The sequence below is a fragment of the Megascapheus bottae genome, chromosome 24, assembly GCF_031878675.1.
Source record: "Megascapheus bottae isolate mThoBot1 chromosome 24, mThoBot2.hap1, whole genome shotgun sequence".
In the NCBI taxonomy this organism is placed as follows: Eukaryota; Metazoa; Chordata; class Mammalia; order Rodentia; family Geomyidae; genus Megascapheus; species Megascapheus bottae.
The window spans coordinates 13,353,295-13,372,327 of NC_143532.1; the positions used below are offsets into that span (position 1 = coordinate 13,353,295).

At 50.6% G+C, this 19,033-nt stretch overlaps 1 protein-coding gene across 1 annotated transcript; it reads right to left on the bottom strand.

Annotated features, from left to right (window-relative positions):
* Positions 1–1,605: 1,605 nt before the first annotated feature.
* Positions 1,606–18,851, bottom strand: Bean1 (brain expressed associated with NEDD4 1). The gene is made up of 5 exons (XM_090357530.1): positions 18,776–18,851; positions 9,524–9,808; positions 5,959–5,978; positions 5,462–5,655; positions 1,606–3,739 (listed from the first exon to the last, which is right to left on the bottom strand). Exons 1-5 carry the CDS (start codon positions 18,798–18,800, stop codon positions 3,400–3,402), a joined length of 864 nt encoding a protein of 287 aa, XP_090213656.1. The 5' UTR covers positions 18,801–18,851; the 3' UTR covers positions 1,606–3,399.
* Positions 18,852–19,033: the final 182 nt, after the last annotated feature.

Sequence of the window (19,033 nt, forward strand, 5' to 3'; positions counted from 1 at the left end):
TTGTCTCTCAGACAGAGTTGATACATAGTGCCTGGACCTGTTACAGGAACATGGCAGAGCCTGTTGTTCTGTGAGCGGCTAGTTTTCCTATCTTCCTCCTATTATCAACGATTGGCTCCTTCCTTCCAGAGTGATCACATGACTCTGGCCCACCCAATCAGAAACTCTACTCCTAGCCAGTCAGAGACTCTAACCCCCTCTAAGTCACTCAGTCACTGAACCTACTCCTGTCTACAGACATTCAAAGACTACACCTAGCCCAGGTTGTGAGTTTTGGGCCAGGTACCACCACCAGTGCAGCAGAGAAGAGGCAGTCCCAGGAAACATGCTGGCAGAGATGATCAGTGATGGTGTGACAGGCTTGACAATTGCCTGAATGCCACAGCTCTAGGATTCCTTGGGCTGGGAAATTCAACGTGAGGTCGTCAAGCAGAGCAGAGGGGGGAAGGAAGATTCACAGTGGTGACAATGAAGTAGACCTTGGTTGGCCAAGTGAGTAGGTGTGGATGGGAGCAGCTGAATGGGAGCGTGGGTGATTGCAGCTCCTGAGTGCAGTGTGTCCCTACATGTGTGGGCTCTCAGTGAGGGCCCTGAGAGATGATGTCACACAGGAGTAGATCCTGGGGTCTCAAGGAAGCTGGGAGACAGGTTATTCCTGAAAATGGAATGCTTGGAATGGATTCAACTTCACAGAACACTCAAGGACGGAAGACACACACAGGATGAAAAAGGACAAGTTTGGTCTACAGCTAGGAGTATCCATGGGCAGTGGATTTCAAAGTAGAAGAAAAGATTTCCTTCCTCTTCCAGAGAGCCTTGTTCCAACCGAGCAGTGGCAACAGGCAGCCAGCATGTGGCAGTGTGAACTCAGTGTGAGTAGTGGATTGGTTACTCCTATTCCCCAGTAGTCTACCCTTTAGGATTGTACCCCAGTGTCAGGCACTTGGGAGTCTAGGGAGTGGGCACAAGTGGGAAGGAAGTGTGTTAGAGAATGGGAACCAGGCCTAGTCTGCCAAGAGATCAATGGCCAGAGCCACGGTTGTATTTATTTTTGGCCGGTCCTGGGTGCTGGCCTTGAGGGTTTATGTTGAAGGCTAGCACACTACTACTTAGAGTCAGAGCTCCATTTCCAGCTTTTTTTGGTTAACTGGTGACAAGAGTCTCATGGTCTTCCCTGCCCAGGTTGGCTTTGAATCACGATCCTCAGATCTCAGCTTCCTGAGTAGCTAGGATTACAAGTGTGAGTGCTCAGCTCAGATACATGGTTTTAAAGAAAGCACAGAAAAGAAAGGGAATGGAGTGGGAGAAGCCAAGTGAGAATGTTGAGGCCCTGAGTTCAAGCTGCACTACTAGCACCAAAACACCAAAGCAACGACAAAACCAAAGGAAGAAGAATTCCTGTGAGTTTCTGAGTATACAAGCACCCAGCTCAGCAGGAAAAAGGGTGGGAGGTGTCTTCAGTGTCACAGTCCTGACAGTTCACATGAAGCTCTCCAGCTAGGAAACAGATTTACAGATCATTGCTGCTTTGGGGATCCTTTCCCTTTCAATGTGGACAAATGACCCCCCCATTGCTCTCTTTGCAAGCAGTTACATCTTGCTACATTTTAATGGATAGGATATATTTATTTTAGACACAGAAAAGATACATCGTTACTTATTCAGCTTCCAGGAACAAGAAAAGCTGTTGGCTTGTGACACTGATGGAGGCAGGGAGGCCTGAAAACATTGGCTGTGTTTCTTTAAAAGTCTCATTTTAAAGGCTATCCACTACAGTATAACACACAGTTATTTTTGCCTAGAAAGCAGTAGACCACAAAGGTGGGCAGAGCTGCTTGTAAACAAGGTCCAGGATGCTTCACACAGAGTGCTACAGGACCTCGGGCTCAGCTCTTTACCGGAAGAAGGGCTATTTCTACAGAAAAGAAAACAAGCTCTTCATCCTCGGGACCCCTCTGCTTAAGAAAGGGATTACTGAATTAATTATCTTAGCCCTTCATTGGAGGAATTGAAGTGAGGGAGGAGAAAGGGAGAGGGCAGGGCATCTACTGTTTAGGCAGAGGTGGTGGGAAGTCTGCTCCCAGCTGTGGACAGATGCTGGCTGGGCGCATTCTAAAGATGCTTAGCCACCACCCTCTGCAGACAGGCCAGGTCCTCAGGGATCACCTCTGATCACCTGTGTGCTCTTAGAGGTTGATTGCTGGAATTCAGGGGTCAAGATCAGAACCTTTCCAGAACCAGGCTGGCCTTGTAACCACTTCCTGTGGTGGGACCCAGCGAAAGGCTGAGACACTGGTCCTCTGGTGGTGGGTGCCAAGGTTTTGTTTTTGTTGGTCCTGGGGCTTGAACTCAGGGCCTGGGCACTGTTCCAGCACTCAAGGCTAGTGTTCTACCATTTTGAGTCACAGCACCACTTCAGGTTTTCTGGTGGTTAATTGGAGGTAAGAGTCTCACGGACTTTCCTGCCTGGACTGGCTTTGAACCATGATCCTCAGATCTCAGCCTCCTGAGTAGCTAGGACTACAGGCGTGAGACCCCAACACCCAGCTATCCAGGTGGTTTTGATGAAACTGGGAACCCCGTATTTGAACTGCGTTTACATCTATTAACCACCACCCAGCCATTTGCGCTCAGGCTGCCTGGGTTGGGGAGGCGTTGATGGGGTGACAAGACCCTTATTTGGCATGGGCTCCGCTCCCCTTATTTAGCACTGTGGCTAGGCTACCCAGACAGAGGTGTGGTTTTACCTTCTTTGAAGCTATCTCAGACCTGGGGCAGTGGTGGAACGAATAGAAAACTCTATGCTACCTCCACCCCTCCCTGCACATCCAGGGCCTGCATGCTCTCTAGCCTGGGGTGGGTTTCTGAGGTCATCTGCTAGCACCTCCACACCGGGGTATTGAGTTGGGGTGGGCTGTGAGGACCACCACGTCATGCCTAACTCCCAGACCTGTGTGTCCCCCGCTCCCGGGGAAGTGGCAGAGTGGAGTGGAGGAGAGTGTCTCTTCTGCCCTAGAGGCGAGAGATAGGCACAGTGCATGGCAGAGGGTAAAGCCTGGGGCAAGCACTGGGAATAGGTGGGTGACCAGGGCTGGTCAAGAAGTTTCTGGTGGAGAAAGAGAATGGGGTGTAGCCCATCCAGTGAAGCCTGGGAGATGAAGAAAAAGCTGGGTTTTCTACCTTGGCCCTCCCCCATTCCTTCCATGGAAGGAGTCACAGCCACCAGGCTGGGGAATAGGTGGTGGGGACAGCTTCATCCGGATGAATCAGAACCCTTGGCAGGTAGTTTTGTAGATGGGTGGCCCGTGTGCACACGCAGCCACGCATGTCAGTGGGTGTTCACGTAGAACCGTGTGTATGTGTGTGCACAGGTTGTGTGTGCTGGAGGAGGTGGCTCATTCACACAGCCCTCTCTGGGCTGGAAGCTGGGGTCCAGCATGGGGCGGGCCAGCTTGGTGAGTTCCTTGGCCCTGGTTCTGATCCCGGCAGCGGCAGCAGGTCCGATGGGGAGCGGGCTCCACACACAGCCTCGTAAGGTGGCAGTGTGTCCATGGAGACGGTGTAGAGGCCGCCCTGGCCCCGGGTTCTCTGCTCCTGCTGGTGTTGGCTGTGGCTGTGGCCACTGCCTGAGTCGAGGGCACCATTGAGCATAGGGCAGGAGTCAGTCAGCGAGTAGGGTGGGGGTGCATCCGTGGGAACATAGAGCTGAGTGGCTCCGGGCCCCACACACTCCTCATAGCTGCAAAAAAAAAAAAAAGGAGAGGATGCCAGGGTCTTAGTGGTGGGTGGGAGTGTCACTCCCCTAGCCACAGCCTTGAGCTGCCCTGTCTGTGGATCTCCGTGGGCCTCACTCCCAAGGGCTCCAGAGGGACCCCACTCCCTGGAGGAGGTCACTTGGTGTTGCTGGGATCTCAGTTCTGGGCTTGACTCTGCTCCTGGGTTCCTTGTAGCCTGAAGCAGGTCTCTGCACCCAGAGGGCGTCGGATGCCCTGGGAGAAGGGGTCCATCATTTAGGATGGTGTCCAGCTGTGGGTGGGAATCATGGCACAGCCGTCCTCCCTTAGGAAGGGAGGGCTCATGCCCCACATAGCTTGTGGGTGTAAGTTAAGAAGTGCTGCTTCCTCTCTAGTTGCCCTTCGGGGAGAGACATTTGTCCAGGTTCTGAAAGGTCCCAGGTAAAGAAGTGATGGGCGCTATGCCTGTGAGTGATGGGGCAGGGGGTTCACAGGCCCCCCCACCCCTTAGACAGGGCCTAATGGCCCCAAGTGCAAGCTGAGCCTGGTGACTTCTGTCCCAAAGGTGGTAGTGGGATATTTTCATACCAAGGAGCTGGGCCCTGTGTGCACCACCCAAAGAGCAAAGACCTAGTTTTCAAAAGTCCCCCTCTCTTCCTCCTGCCCCTGTCCAAAAAGACAGTACATGTAGCTCCTCCTTCAGGCTCAGGAACCACGTCTTTGTCTGAAAACTTGAGGTGATTTCCCCCCTCATGGGATTTCTTGGGTGGGAAAAAGGTACTGCTAAAGGATCTGCTTCTGTCTCCAAGGGAGCTCAGCTGCCCTCCTGGCCTGCCCCCCCCCCCGTGTGTGTGTGTGTGTGTGTGTGTGTGTGTGTGTGTGTGTGTGCAGGATCATCTAGGTGTCAGGGACCAGGAAGTGGGCCTCACGAGCCCCCCTCAACCTTGTATTGCTCTATTCCAGCGCAGGGCCTACAGGGGCTGCTTCCATCAAACTGAGGTGTAGGAAGTGGGCTGGTGGGATGGGGGCAGTCTGGGAAATGGAGCCCTCACTGAGGCAAAGCAGAGAACTTGGTTCATCTCAAGTGGAGGGCCAGGCTGGGGGTTTCATCTTACTTTGGGCTAACTGGAGACTAGGGCTAGAAAGGCAGCTGGGATGGGGCACAGAAGAGAAGAAGGAGACAAACTTGGAAGGCAGAGATGATCACATCACCGCCACCACCACTACCACAAGATCTGCCAGGCCACAGGGGCTGGCTACCCCTGCTGCTCGGAGGTGGCCTGGCTTTGGGGATGGAGATAGGTTCCCAATATCGCAAAGCACAGTGGATGTTTCTCCTGAAACATGGCCACTGGGACAATCTAACTGTTCTACCTCTCATCCCCTACCCCTGAAGAGAGGGTCCCCAGAGGTCCAGGCCAACTACTCTGGGGTCACCCTCGGAACTGCAAGGCTCCTTGATCCCTGTCCAGCAACTTGAAGGAGCTCTGCTTGTTTCTGTGGGTGGGTTCTGGCTGCCTGCTCCGTCTCACCCAGCTTCAGGAGGACCTGCTTGGTGGGGGGGCTGAGGTGGTGGTTATGCTCCCTGAGGCCTTTTAATTTGGGGGTGGGGGAGAAGACTGCTGCTGTTCCCATGGGGTATCTTCAGGTCCACAGCCCAATCCCTCCAGCCCCTCCCCTCTCCTCAGCCCCTCCCCTCACAGTCCCACCCCACACAGCACGCTTACCCTGGGGGAGAATCTGGGTACAGCTCTCTGAGCACCGTGGCATCCACGTCCCCATCTGAACTGAGGTCGAAGGGTGGGGGCCAGTCTTCGGTGGGGCTGCAGGCATAGTGCATCCTTCGGCTGGAGCGGCTGTGCGCGTGTCCGTCTGACACTGCAGGGAACAGAGCAGCAGCCACAGGGGCCTCAGACCAGGGCTGGGTGTCTTTCCTCCTGGATCTGTCTGAGGCCACCAGGATTCTGATGTCCCCACCTGGCCATCCCCTTTGCACACACAGCTGTCTATGTCCCCAGCAGAGTCCCCAGAGGTGAACACCCTTGCGGTGTTGGGTGTAGAGTAGGTGACAGGGAGGAGGCAGGGCTGGCCCTGGCTTAGGGGCTCCCCTGGTGGAGGGCAGTCTGTCTGGGATCAGCCCTGTACTGGATGGTGGCACTGGGGACTGGGGAGAAGAGACAAGCTTAAACTAAGGACCGGCTTCCTGGAGGAGTTGCTGCTGGACTTGAGTGTGTGGAGGACCCGCTGGGGAAGAAGGGAAGGAAGAATGTGGGGGGAGCAGGAGCCTTAAGCCCTGTCATTATCTCTGGACATGGAAGTGAGGGAGATGCTGGTTAGGACAGGGGGATCTGGAGTCTCTAGGATCAAGCTCCCCTCCAGTTACACGCTGTTTCCCATTGGGTATCCTGGGGGACAGGGGGGCTGCTGGTGACTTCATGTACTGCTCTGTCCTAGATTGTTGGTGATACACACACACACACACACACACAGCAGCACACAGCAGCACACATCAACACACTAAAAGGCTCTGAAAACTCCAGCAACACAATATCATTTCCTCAAACAAGACTACTGAGGAAAGACTACTGGAGCCAAGCATCGCATCTGGGCTCAGAGTCTCACTGACTTTCTTGAGGCCACCTGGTAAGTGGGAAGACCAGAGGGAAGATGGATGCCCCTCCCTCCCTCCCTCCCTTCCTCCCCTCCCTACCTCCCCTTCTCCTTCTCTCTTTTCTTCCTGGGACTTGAATTCAGGCCTTTGTGCTCTTGCTTTATGGTGCCCTACTATTTGAGCCACACCTTTATTTCTGGCTTTTATATGGACACCTTTATTTCTGGCTTTTATATGGTTCGTTGGAGATGAGTTTCTCAGACCCATCTACCCAAGCTGGCTTTGAACCACCATCCTTAGTTCTCAGCCTTCTGTATAGCTGGAATTATAGGTATGAGCCTCGGGTACCTGGCCTTCTAAGTAACTGTGACTCAAAGTTTCTGATAGGTAGTCCTGAGAGGTTCAAAAGTGTCCGAGGCCTGAGGCTACTCTCACTCCTCAATAGCTGGGATGTGACTGCTCTCCTTTGGGGGTGGAGTTTGGCATTGAGCCCATTCTATAGGCTAGGAAGCTGGGGCCCAGTGTCGCATCAAGTGCCAACTAAAGTGTTGAGGTGAATTCTTGCAGCCTGTATAACCCCATAGACTTCCTGTCTCCCCAGTCTCTTTTATCCCCCTCTTGGGAGTGGAAAAATCCAGACATGAAGCCTCATCTGCAGACCTAGTTCCAGTGTTATATATGGGCTCAGAGGAAAGTGTTCTAAACATGCATGTTATCTGTGGGTGGTTCTGCCTGGATGGCAGGCTCATGCTCCTTATTTACGTCTTTATATTGTCTGTACTTTTATAGTTTCCCACAATGCATGCAGGTTTCTTGGCTAATAGGAAAAACAAACCCTATCACATATGCTTTGTGGAAGGAATAGACGTGAGGGTTCTTTCTGTAGATATGCCAGCTGAAACATGGATGTTTTGGCAGGACTTTGAGAAAAACCCTGGAAAGCAGCATAAAACAGTGGGGAGAAGACAGAAGCTGAACTAGGGCCGCTGGGCTCCAACACGGGTCCTGGGCCTGCCAGCTGGGTCATGGCGGAACCTGATCTCCAGGAAGAAGGTGCCTGCCACAAGCTCAGGATGTTGATGCAAAAGTAGGACAGGAAGACTGGTCCAGGAAAGGCTCTTGGCTTCTGGGGAGATCTGGGGTGGGGGCTCTTGGCTTCTGGGGAGATCTGGGGTGGGGGGGTACTATCCTGACTGAGCTGCTCACATGTGCTTCATTCACACACACTGACCTTTCTTATTACTTTTACTTTTTGTTTTATTTCGTTCAGTACTGGGGTTTGAACTCAGGACTTAGTGCTTTCTGGGCACATGCTTTTCCAACTGAGCCACTTGGCCAGTCCTTTCTTTTTGCTGCTGGTTTTATCTGGGCCAGCCTGGACCTTAAGCCTGCTATTTGTGCTTCCTCATGTAGCTGGAAAGACGGGCTTGTATCACCACACCCTGATGTTGGTTTGAGAATGTGTCTTTTGAACCTTTTGCCTGGGCTGGCCTTAAACTGTCATCCTCTCAATCTTTGCTTCTGAAGCAGCTAGGATTACAGCCTTGAGCCACCACACACAGTTACTTTTTCCTTCCTTCCTTCCTGCTCTCCCCTCCCTCCCCCAGAGGTTCACTAGCCCCTCAAATGTCTGACCCTCCTGCCTTATCCTCCCAAGGGCTGGGATTTCAGGTGTGCACCACATGCTTTTCTTTCTAATCCCCACTCTTAGTTTTCAGGGCACCCCATTAATTGCCATTCTTCCACCCTAGCTATGTGTCCCACTGACTTACCAAGGAGCCCACCAGCCTCTTTCTCAGTTCTAGCCCCGCTCAAGGCTGAGCCTTCCCAGCCCCTCAGTTGTTCTGCACAGTGTTCAGCCTGAGGGTGTCCAGTGAGGCTATCAGGGTTCACATGTTTCCCGTTCATCCGTAACCACTCTAGGAGGACTTTGTGTCTATGGAGATGATACCGAGCCAGGAGAGCATTTCACCATCCACATCACCGCCTGGCCTCCTGTTCTACACCAGCTCCCATAGCTTCTGCCCTAACCACTGAGCTCCATGGGAGGGGGGAGAGGCTTTTCCCAGACCTGCTGCTCATCGGGGAGCTCTGGGGGAGGGAGTCTCCTTCTGTACTGGGGTAGGGGTTGGGGGAGTGAGGCCCGCTGTGGCTCCCCAGGGCTCATGTCATCTGCAGTGTGATGTGCCCTCAGTGGGCTGGCACTCAGCGGCTCTGCTTTCTTTTCCATATCTGGAGGATAGCCTGGCTTCTGGACCCCAGCAGCCCTGGGGCAGGCGGTGTGGGGTGGGCCTGGCTTCCTACTGTCTGTGAAATTGTCTGACTTCCTTCTTGCTGCTTTTAGACAATGGGCCATTCTACTGGGAATGAGACAGAATTGGGTGACTATACTCTGTTACCAAAAAATCTGCATTCAAAGGACATATAAACATGCCTGAGATAGGTCCCCTGAGGACTTTAACCTGTTTAAGGACATCTCAAAACCAAGAGACTCTGACATCAGTCATCTTCCATATGGCAGGCTCTCTGAGATAGACTTATTCACTGCTCATTCATGTCATCATTCATTCACTAACATATCTGTGTTCTTACTCATTTGCTCCTCCCCTCACCAGATCTCTGAATTCCTGTCTGTCTGTCCATTCTCCACCCACCCAGTTATCTCACTCACTCACCTACTCACTTCTCAGTCTCTCCATCCATCCATCCATCCATCCATCCATCTATCCATCCAACCATTCAGCCATCCATCCATCACTTGACTGTTCATCCATCCCTCTGTCCATCATCCATTCATCTAGTCATTCATCTCTCCATCTAGCCACCCATATTTCTGTTCCTCATCCCTCCCCTGCTTTTGCCTTTTCTCCTTTCCTCCCTACTTCCCTTCAGGTATCAGTTGGGACAGCATTGGTGCAGCCTGGGCCAACAGCAGCAAGTAATAATAGCACACACCTCAGGAATAAGACACAGTCTTGCTCTGTCTGGCCTTAGCCTCTCTGGGTCTCTCTCTTGGCAGACCACAGGAACTGCAGTGCCTTGGGGGATGTAATAGTGGGCATCTGTGAGCTCTCCTGAAGCACAGACCTCTAGGATGCCTTTCCTGACTCCTCCTCCCCTCCCTGCTCGACTTACATCAGGGGTTGCCACCTCCCTGATGCCACGTAGGTCTGGTGACCAAGTGGCAGGAGTCTTGGGCCCAGCTCACCATAGCCCTGCTCGTGTTCCCGCCGGCGATGGCGGTGATGGTGGTGGTGGCGCCTATGGTGGTGGTGGTGGTGGCGCTGGAGCCGGGCCTGCCTGTCCCTGCGGATGCTGCCGACAATGATGGTGATGCAGGAGAGGGTGATGACCACGCCTATGACCGCACTCGCCACCAGCACGGGGGACACAAGCAGATGGCTGTGCTCCGCGCTGTCTGAGAAGGTGGGGTAGAAATAGCTGGTTCGGTTGTATCGTGCTACTGTGAACACAGAGAGAAAGAACACTGAGCGGGGCCTGCCATGCTGCTTCTTCCTCCCCCCACTCCCATCTCTTCTGCCTAAATGGAGGAGAGACTGGGGCCCAGGAGAACTGTCCCCTGCTCCCTGCATGGAAATGGGAGTGGATTGCCTTTCCTCTCCTCTGAAGCCTCTGCCTAACTCACAGATAGGGAAAGGAAGAACAGGAAAAGCAATGGGGTTAGCCAAAGTCACACAATAAATTAATGGCAGAGCTGAGCCTTGGACTCAAGATACTCAGTACTGGCCAAGGAGACTCATCTCCACCAAGATGTCAGGTTGAAAGGCCAACGTGACTTTACCAAGGGAGCTTTATGTCTGTGTTCCCAGCTACAGGAGGCACAGGCAGGAAGATTGCAGTCTGGGGGTGGCTAGGCAAAGACCCAATCTGAATAGCCCAATCAGAATTGCAACCTAAAGGAACAGGGGCTAGAACCGTGGTTCAAGGGGGGAAGAGTTCTTGCCTACTAAGTGCAAGGCTCTCAATTCAAACCCCAGTACCCCTGAACAGACAAACACAGCTAAGTGAATAGCCTCGAAGTGAAAGCCTCAGGCCTCTCTCATCATAGTAACACGAAGCGAAAAGGGAGATGTGGTCCTGTTGACCTCACTCCACGCCACATCGTGGCACCCCATGTGCTTTCTCCAAACAGCACCTCTTATCATTTTGGAAGATCTGCTTCATTACTTGTGTACTGTGTTATTTATTTTCTTTAAAGGCTCTCTTCCCACTACACTAGATTTTTAGTTCCTGAACCCCACTGTAACTGTATTAAGAAGTGATGGATCTTTGAAGAAGTGGGCTCTAATGGAAGGTAATTAATTGAGTCTTGGGGCCACTGATTACCTTGGAAGGGATTAGTGCAGGTCTCAGAGTGAGTTAGGTCTCATGGGGTGGTATGGTTCCTAAATAGTGGGTTGCTACAGACGAGCAAACGTACCCCTTTCCCAGACTCTTGATTCCTCTTTTGACATGTGCCTTCTACCACGCTCTCCCATGCAACACCATCTGCCAGTGCTGTATTATTCTAGGCTTTTTGTGCATACACTAGCCAGCTTCAAGAATTTTGTTATAGCAATACAAAGATAACTGGGAAAGAGTGCAGGGAAGGGAGTTCTAGATCTTGTTCTACTCCTCAATCATCTTGTGACCTTGGGTTTGTCCTTGCCCTCCCTGGAACTCACCTGAAGGGGGCCTTTGTTCTTGAACCATTCTCACTCCAGGGTGGTGGATGGTTCTGTGTGGGAAGGGGCAGGGAGTGGGAGTCCTGACGGGAGGTGAGGAGCTGAGATCAGCTCTGGCCCCAGCCTAGGGAACGTAGAGGAGATTCAGGGCAGGGAGATGAAGGTGGACTATTGCTAGCCAGTCTTTGCTGAGTGTAGTGTGAAGGCGGTTCCCTGAGCACTCAGTCTGGATGCAGGGAAGTTACTCTGCATCCCTTAGCTATGATTATACAAGGAAGGCACAGAGACCCTGGGGTGCTGAGTTGACATCTTTTGACTGTCATCCTGCCCACTCTCCCAGAGATGCAGAGGACAGGGAGAAGGGGGAGGGCCAAGGACTCAGATCTGATGGATGGCTCCTGTCACAAAAATTCCAACAACATTTATCACAGGTCCACTTTCCTGGCAAGCCTGGGCTTGGCAGGGCACTTCTGTGTCTACTGCAGAAGCTGACAGGGTGGGGCCATGCAGGCAGTGGAGAGAACGTGACACAGACCCCATCTTCCCCATAACCATCTGGGAGACTGATGGGAGGCGGTCAGAGGGCTGAGTGGACCAGGAATCAATCTTTCTTTCTTTCTTTCTTTCTTTCTTTCTTTCTTTCTTTCTTTCTTTCTTTCTTTCTTTCCTTCCTTCCTCCCTTCCTTCCTTCCTTCCTTCCTTCCTTCCTTCCTTCCTTTTCTCCTCCTCCTCCTCCTCCTCCTCCTTCTTCTCCTTCTTCTTCTTTTCCTCCTCCTCCTCCTCCTCCTCCTCCTCCTCCTCCTCCTCCTCCTCCTCCTCCTCCTCCTCCTTCTTCTTCTTCTTCTTTTGATGGGTCATGGGGCTTGAACTCCACTTGGGAGCTGTCTCTGAGCTCTTCAGCTCAAGGTTACTGCCCTACCCTGGAGCCAAACTCCACTTCCTGTTTTCTAGAGGTTAGCTGGAGATAACAGTCTCAGGTCCCTTTGTGCCTGGGCTGGCTTTGAACCTTGATCCTCAGATCTCAGCCTCCCTGAGTAGCTAGGATTACAGGTGTGAGCCACCGCACCTGGTGGGCCAGGAATATTTCTGAGAGGAGAACCTGGAAGAACTGGGTCTTGATGGATGAATTTGCAGAATAAGATCAGTAGAGAGAGGGGAAGATCAAGAACAGACACACAGGACAGGGAGGCCCCAGAAGAGTTCAAGAAAGGGGAGCACACTGGGGAATGTCACCTTGAAGGAAGATGTGTGTTTGGATCACAGGAAACCTTGGAGCACCAGGTTTCTTAGTGCTCAGATTTCTTCCTGACATGGAGTTGCATCACCAGAGGAAGTCAACCCATGCCATGTCAAACCCATTTGTGATGTTAAGGTGTGGAGAGGAGGGGTGGAATGCAGTGTCACTCACTATTTGTCAATCCTCCATGAATGTACTAAGCTAACGAATCACCCACCCTCCCAGGCATCTTCTCAGAATCCACTCAGCCATCCACATATTCATTCAACCAACCACCCACCATCCATTAATTCATCTACCTACCATCCATCCATCTACCCATCCACCCACCCATCATCTAGTCATCCATCCAACAATGTATACATCCATCCAATACCCACCATCCATTAATTCACCTGTCACAATCCTTCCACTTAGCTACCCACTAACCATCCATCCATCCATCCATCTATCCATCCATCCATCCTATAATTATTCCTCAATTCATCTATGGGCCATCTAGCCCGCTACTCACCCACTACCTAACATCCATCCATCCACCCATCATTCATCTATCCAGCTGCTATTTTGTCATCTATCTTTCTACTATCTATCTATGTATCTATCTATCTATCTATCCAACTATAAAACCACCCACCTATCATCCATCCACACATCATCCATCCACCCACCCAGCTATCACTTGCTAATACTTTCCAAGTGCTTACTTCATATATATATACATATATATGTATATATATGTATTAGTGACTGGAAACACAACTATTTATCTAATTGAAATGATTCTCTAAAACTGGAACAAGAGGTCTGCATGGGTGCCCTAATACTGACAGGGGGAGAGAGACTGGTTTTCCGGTCCCAGTTCTGCAAAGCAAGTCTGCTTCCAGCTGCTTTGTATGTCAGAGCTAGCAGGAGATCATTCCACTGCTGTATAGAAAGCGTCCAACCACTGTGTTAAAATAGAACTGGAAAAAGTTACATGGCCACCTGCATGCCCTTCATAATTCTAAAGAAATCAGACATCATTAAGAAATCTAAAGACATAGACATCTAAAGAAATAAGACATCATTAATATGCATTCTGCCATGCCACTCAAACTCATCAACTTGTGCATACCTCTGATGGTCAAATCCTTTGGCTTTATCACCTCCATCCGCATTGTGTATTGGCTATAAAAACGTATGCATTGGAAGAGCATCACACTACTTTTCCCTAGTTCTGCAGGGGGATTGGGGAGTCATTTGGCTGACAGTACAGAAACCATCAGGGACGAAGACAGGCACTCATAGAGCTCATATTCAATTCATGCATCCTTCCTTCCTTCCTTCCTTCCTTCATCCCTCCCTCCCTCCCTCCATCCCCATCCTCCTTCCTTCCTCCCTCCCTCCTTCCCTCCCTCCCTCTTTTCCTCCCTTTCTCCCTCCTCCTTCCCTTTTTCCCTCCCCTCTCTCTCTGTCCCTTCCTTGTTTTTTAGTGGTATTAGAGTTTGAACTCCTGGCCTTGTGTTTGCTAGGCACCAATACCACTTGAGTAGTAGACCGCCACTTGCTGTCGGTTATCCTTCAGATATATTCTTGTGCTTTTTACCCAGCTCACTAAAGACTATGATTTTCCTATCTGTGTTTTTTTTTGCATAAGCTGGGCTTACAGGTGTGAACTATCATGCTTAGCCCTTAAATGCTTCGAATCACGTGACTTCTTTCACGTGCTGTTCTAGAGTTGCCTCTTGGGTCCTCTTCATGAAGAACTTGGGGTTCTGTTATATGGTTATGTGGTAAGCAGTTGCTGGAGATGGGTGTAGGGTTGGCTGGTCCCACCCACATGCGGGGGGGCGTGTCTTAGCTCCTATCTCAGCTTGCATTAGAAGCCTCCAAGTCATGGTGCAGAAAAATGGCCATTAAGTCTGATGTGAACTTTCCAGGAAGCTCCTGAATAATTGATGTGGAAAATGATAAAATTCCTGAGTGCTGCGAATGATCCTTGGCCGTCTCTCCTGAGTGACGACCATGCTGTCCACATGTTGTCCCTTACCCAGGTCTCAGTCCCCAGAACAAGCTGCTCCAACTGAGAGCTGTGCTCCCTGGCCACCATGGCTGGGGCACTGTCCCAAGTATTGCTTTCTAGCGGTCTGTGTCTCAGAATCCACACTGAGGGGACCAATTTAAGAAGCAGCACCACTTTTGTCTGAGACTGGGATTCCATGTTAAACATTTCCCCAAAGAACTTTCTCTGCATAGACCAAGAGAATCATGCCATTGATCTTCTTTGCCTTTTTGCTTTGGCCCCCAGGATGCTTAGGGATGGCAATGAGACCTTGACTCTTTCCTTGACTCTGGTGTTAGTATCATCCAACATAGACAACTCACAGATTGCCTGTGTGAATGAGACCTGGAGGATTAAACCTGATTTCAACTCCTAATTTAGGGGTTTGTGCAGAGTGTCATGACATTATTTGCTGCTGGAGCTACGTGATTGTTCTGCAGGATACCCCTAGAGGTGATAAATGCAGATACCCAGTGCCTGGCTCAGACATTAGCCAGTGTAATGACGCTTGTGCATCTAAGTTTCCTCATCTCAACAATAGAGGAATAGTCTCTCAGGTTGTTTCTGTGGTTTCAATGAGATAGTTTATGTAAGTTATCTAGGCAATCCATAAATGTAACTCTAAAATCTGGATAAAACGATCAAATTGCCATTGTGGTTCAAGCAAACAAATCAACAAAAAAAATTCAAAGCCCTGGTCAATACTTAGATTCTTGACCTCAGTTTGAAAGGTTCCAACTATTTAAAAATGGCTAAGTTGGACTACATTGAAATGAAGAGTTTTGGTGAGAGTTCTGGATAAGAAGTGGGAGGAGGGGTGTGGATGAGGGAAGAGCTGCTGGACTGCCCAGAGACTGAGCTCTGAACAGGGTCAAGGCCATGGCTAGAGAGGGCAGAATGCTTTTGACTTTCTAAATAGATTGTGAGTTTGCAATCTGCCCTAGGACCTTGGAGAAAGTGACGGTGTTTGTTGATCTTGGTGCTTGGAACTGGTTAAAGGATTCAGAGACACAAACAAGTCCTTCCCACCACAGTGGAAGCCTTCTCTCTAGTAGGTTTGTTCTTTGCTGGATTCATTTGCAGTTCAAAATATGCAAATCTTAGCAGCAGCTGGCAGGAAATGTGCACTATTTACCCAGACTCCTGTGCGTGTGTGTGTGTGTGTGTGTGTGTGTGTGTGTGTGTGTGTGTGTGTGAGTGTGTGTGTGTACATGCCAGTACAGTGGCTTCCTCAGGGCCTTTCTCAGGGTGTTGCTCATGTCCTTCACACTTAGTCAGCTTTCTTGCTAAGTTGGTCCTCTATCATTTGAGCCATGTCTCCAGCCTTGCTGTTTTTTGCTGGTTATTGGAGATGGAGTCCTGTAGACTTTTCTGCCTGGTGTGGTTTCAAACCATGGTTCTCAGGATCAGAGCCTCCTGAGTAACTAGGATTATACTCACCAGCCACTTGTGCCTGACTCAAAATGTCTCTAATGACTACTTACAATGTTTCACTTTTGATGTCATTTACAGCAATTCATGCAGTTGAAATCAAGTTCTGGGTTACAGATTAAACTGAGGTGCCGGCCTTCAGTCGGTTTGTATGTATGCCTTCTCATTCTCTTCCATACCAAGGCCAATGTCAGAGAGAAATAATATCTGGGAGATGATGGCTCACACCTGTAATCCTAGCTACTCAGAAGGCTGAGATGTGAGGATTGAGATTTAAAGCCAGCCTGGGCAGGAAAAATTGTGAGACTCTGACTTTCCAACCAACCACCAAAAAGCTGGAGGTCAAGTGGCAGGGCAGTAGCCTAGAGCAGAAAACCCCAGGGACAATGCCTAGGCTCTGAGTTCATGTCCCAGGACTGGTAAGCATTTCTTCAACCAGATGTAAAAGTTCAACCTGTCTCATGCTTATACTTCAGACCACTGTTTTGTTTTGGTTTGGTTTTTTTGGAGGGGGGGAGCAGTCCTGGGGCTTGAACTCAGGGCCTGAGCACTACTATCCTTGGGTCCTCAAGGCTAGTGCTCTGGCACTTGAACCACAACACTACTTCCTGCTTTTTCTGTGTCTGTGGTACTGAGGAATCAAACCCAGGGCTTCATGCACGCTAAGTAAGCACCGTACCACCAGGCTAAACTCCCGGCCCTAGGCTGTTTGTAAGGCTTCGTATAATTGATACCTTAAATGAAGGCAACGAATTACACTACAGGTTTCTCAATATACAAATTCAGCTGTAAATGACACCTTGTCTGGGCAGTTGATAGTCCTGTTGTTTCAGATAATTAGATTTTATGCTTGGCAGTGGATTAGCACAGCAGATACAAGTGCTTATCCTGTTCCCTTACAGTATAACAGCCAGGCTCTGATGGCTCACACCTGTAATCCTAGTTACTCAGGAGACTGAGATCTGGAAGATCATGGTTTAAAGCTAGCTCAGGGAGATACAGTTGATGAAACTTTTTGCCCTCAATCACCAAGTCTCTGCACAGATAGCTGACATAAGGAGCAAGCAGGTAAGAATAGGATCTAGCCTGCTATGGTTTCTATGCTGGCTGTTCCCTAAAGGCCCATCTGCTGGGGATGCCTAATCTGGAACACTAGTGGGAACTGGGACCTTTAAAAGGTGGGGCCTAGGGGTAGGATGTTAGGTCATGGGTGCGGGTGGGGGAGTGGGGGAGGGAGTTGTCTTTGAAGGGGATATTGGGATTTCAGCAGCTTCTTCTCTTTCAGTTCATGGCTGGCATGTGGCAAATAGGCTTTTTTTCCACCAGGCTTCCTGCCATGATGTTTTACCTTGCCATAAGCCTACAAAGGAAGAGGCTGAAGCCTCTGAAACCGTGAGCTGAGATTAAAACATACTTTTCCTCTGGGTAAGTTGATGCCTGTCTTTTGGCACAGTTCCCATCCTCTCTGTTTTTTTCTCTTAGTCATTGAAGGCTGTGTGAGGAACAGTGACCCCTGGGGCAGTATCTCAAGTCTCTGGAGTATGTGTGCAGAGCCAGCTTTGACAACTCCCTGTGACCTGTGAAATCCGAGCCTTCAACCAGAGGATGGCATTACTGTGTCTGTGTTGCACAGGGGGCAGTTGGGGTTTCTACAAGCAGCTTTTTGCAGGTGTCTGCATACCACATCCCACCAACTCTGCCCCGGGCCCCCAGGGGCTCTGCCCAGCTGTGGCACCCACAAGTCTGTGAACTGTGAGTCAGCCACCATGATCTTGGCAGACACCAGAAGCCTTACTAGACTTCTCTTAGAATCGCAGGATGTCACCTTCCCCTTCTTCCTTTCAATTTGTTACAGGTTCAATCTCTCCTTGGGCCTCAATCTTCTCCACCCACATCTGTCCCCAGAGGCCAGAGGAAGGGAGCCCCCCCCCCACTCTCCCCACCTCACAAGTTGCTGCCATCTGTTAGGTGATGGAGACAAAGTGGTGAAGCATCTGTTTTTGGAGCCTGGGTCTCCAGGGAGTCCCGGGCTGTCTTTCCCAGCAGGGGCCCAGCTTTTTCCAGCTTTTCCCCAGAAGTCAGCTGGTTCTCTTTTGAAGGCTGGGAAATGGTTCACAGACCTTACAAGCAGAGACACTCTTTTTTTACAGTGGCTTCCCTCTATCTTACCCCTGTGCCTCAGTCTTCCCATCTGCACAATGTGGGGACAATACAAGGGATGCTGGGGGTTTCTTTATGATGGAAGGGGATGAGTTGAAATGCCTGAAGGAGAGATGTGGCTGGAGGTTTGCAAATGTGGGACCAGCATGACTTGACTAATCATGTCTGCCCAAATCCTGAGTCCATTGAATGAGTCCAGCCCCCCTCCTTCCCTTCCGGTAATGGGTGATGGCCCCATTTTCCCTGCCACCTTCCCATGATTCCTAATGCTGTGACTCATTCACTCTCCAGATCTTGTGAGCTCTGGCTTCTAGCAGTCAGGTCATATTTGGGGGACTTAGGGGGCTGCTTTTTCCTATGACAGACTTGTCTAGCTGTTCTTCTAAACTGTCAGGGGCGAGGGCTATGGACAGCCCCAGTGGCATGCCCACGAGGCATGTGCCTCATCCAGGCAACCCTTCCCATTACCTGTTCCCTGGGGACCACGTGGGTATCATTCCTGCCTTCTGGAAGCTCATCTTCTACTGACTGATAGGGGAGGCAGCACAGGACTGGTTAACAAATGAATTTCCCATACTTAGGGGCAGTGTGTGTGTGTGTGTGTGTGTGTGTGTGTGTGTGTGTGTGTGTGTGTGTGTGTAATCCTATTAAAATGCCTTCAGGATACCCTGAAGGCTGAACTAGGGGACCAGGACAGTGGCACTTTCAACTTTTAGGAGGCATCTTGCAGAAGTCAAGGGCCTTCCCTCACTCATCAGGCCACACTGATGCCCCAGTCAGACCTATGACTCTCCTCCAGCCATTCTTACAACCCCTTCCCCAGGCTAGGCCGAAGCTGAGCTAGTGTGATAGATAGATAAGGAAGAGACTTACAGGGGCAAGGGCGTTTGAAGGACATGTAATCCTTTGAGCAGAACAGTGGAGCCAGCCTGCCCAGGGACACAGCTCTGACTTCTCACAGGGAAGGCCCCTCCACTCACCTGTGAAGAAATAAACCGGCAGGTGGGTGATGGTTGCCCATGGCACCCACTTTAGATCCTAAGCCTCCAACAGTGGGGGGAACAAGGTCGGGGGTTGAGGGAAGAAGGTAACTGGGGAGCCTGAGCCCAGTCTGGGTCTCCTGGATCACAG

Excerpts from the sequence above, each read along its gene's own strand:
- Bean1 (XM_090357530.1), bottom strand. The coding sequence starts at position 18,800 with ATGTCCTTCAAACGCCCTTGCCCCT. Across the intron at positions 9,809-18,775 it reads CTTCAAACGCCCTTGCCCCT|TAGCACGATACAACCGAACC; the intron begins GTAAGTCTCTTC and ends CTGTGTTCACAG. Across the intron at positions 3,740-5,461 it reads TACCCAGATTCTCCCCCAGG|CTATGAGGAGTGTGTGGGGC; the intron begins GTAAGCGTGCTG and ends TTTTTTTTGCAG.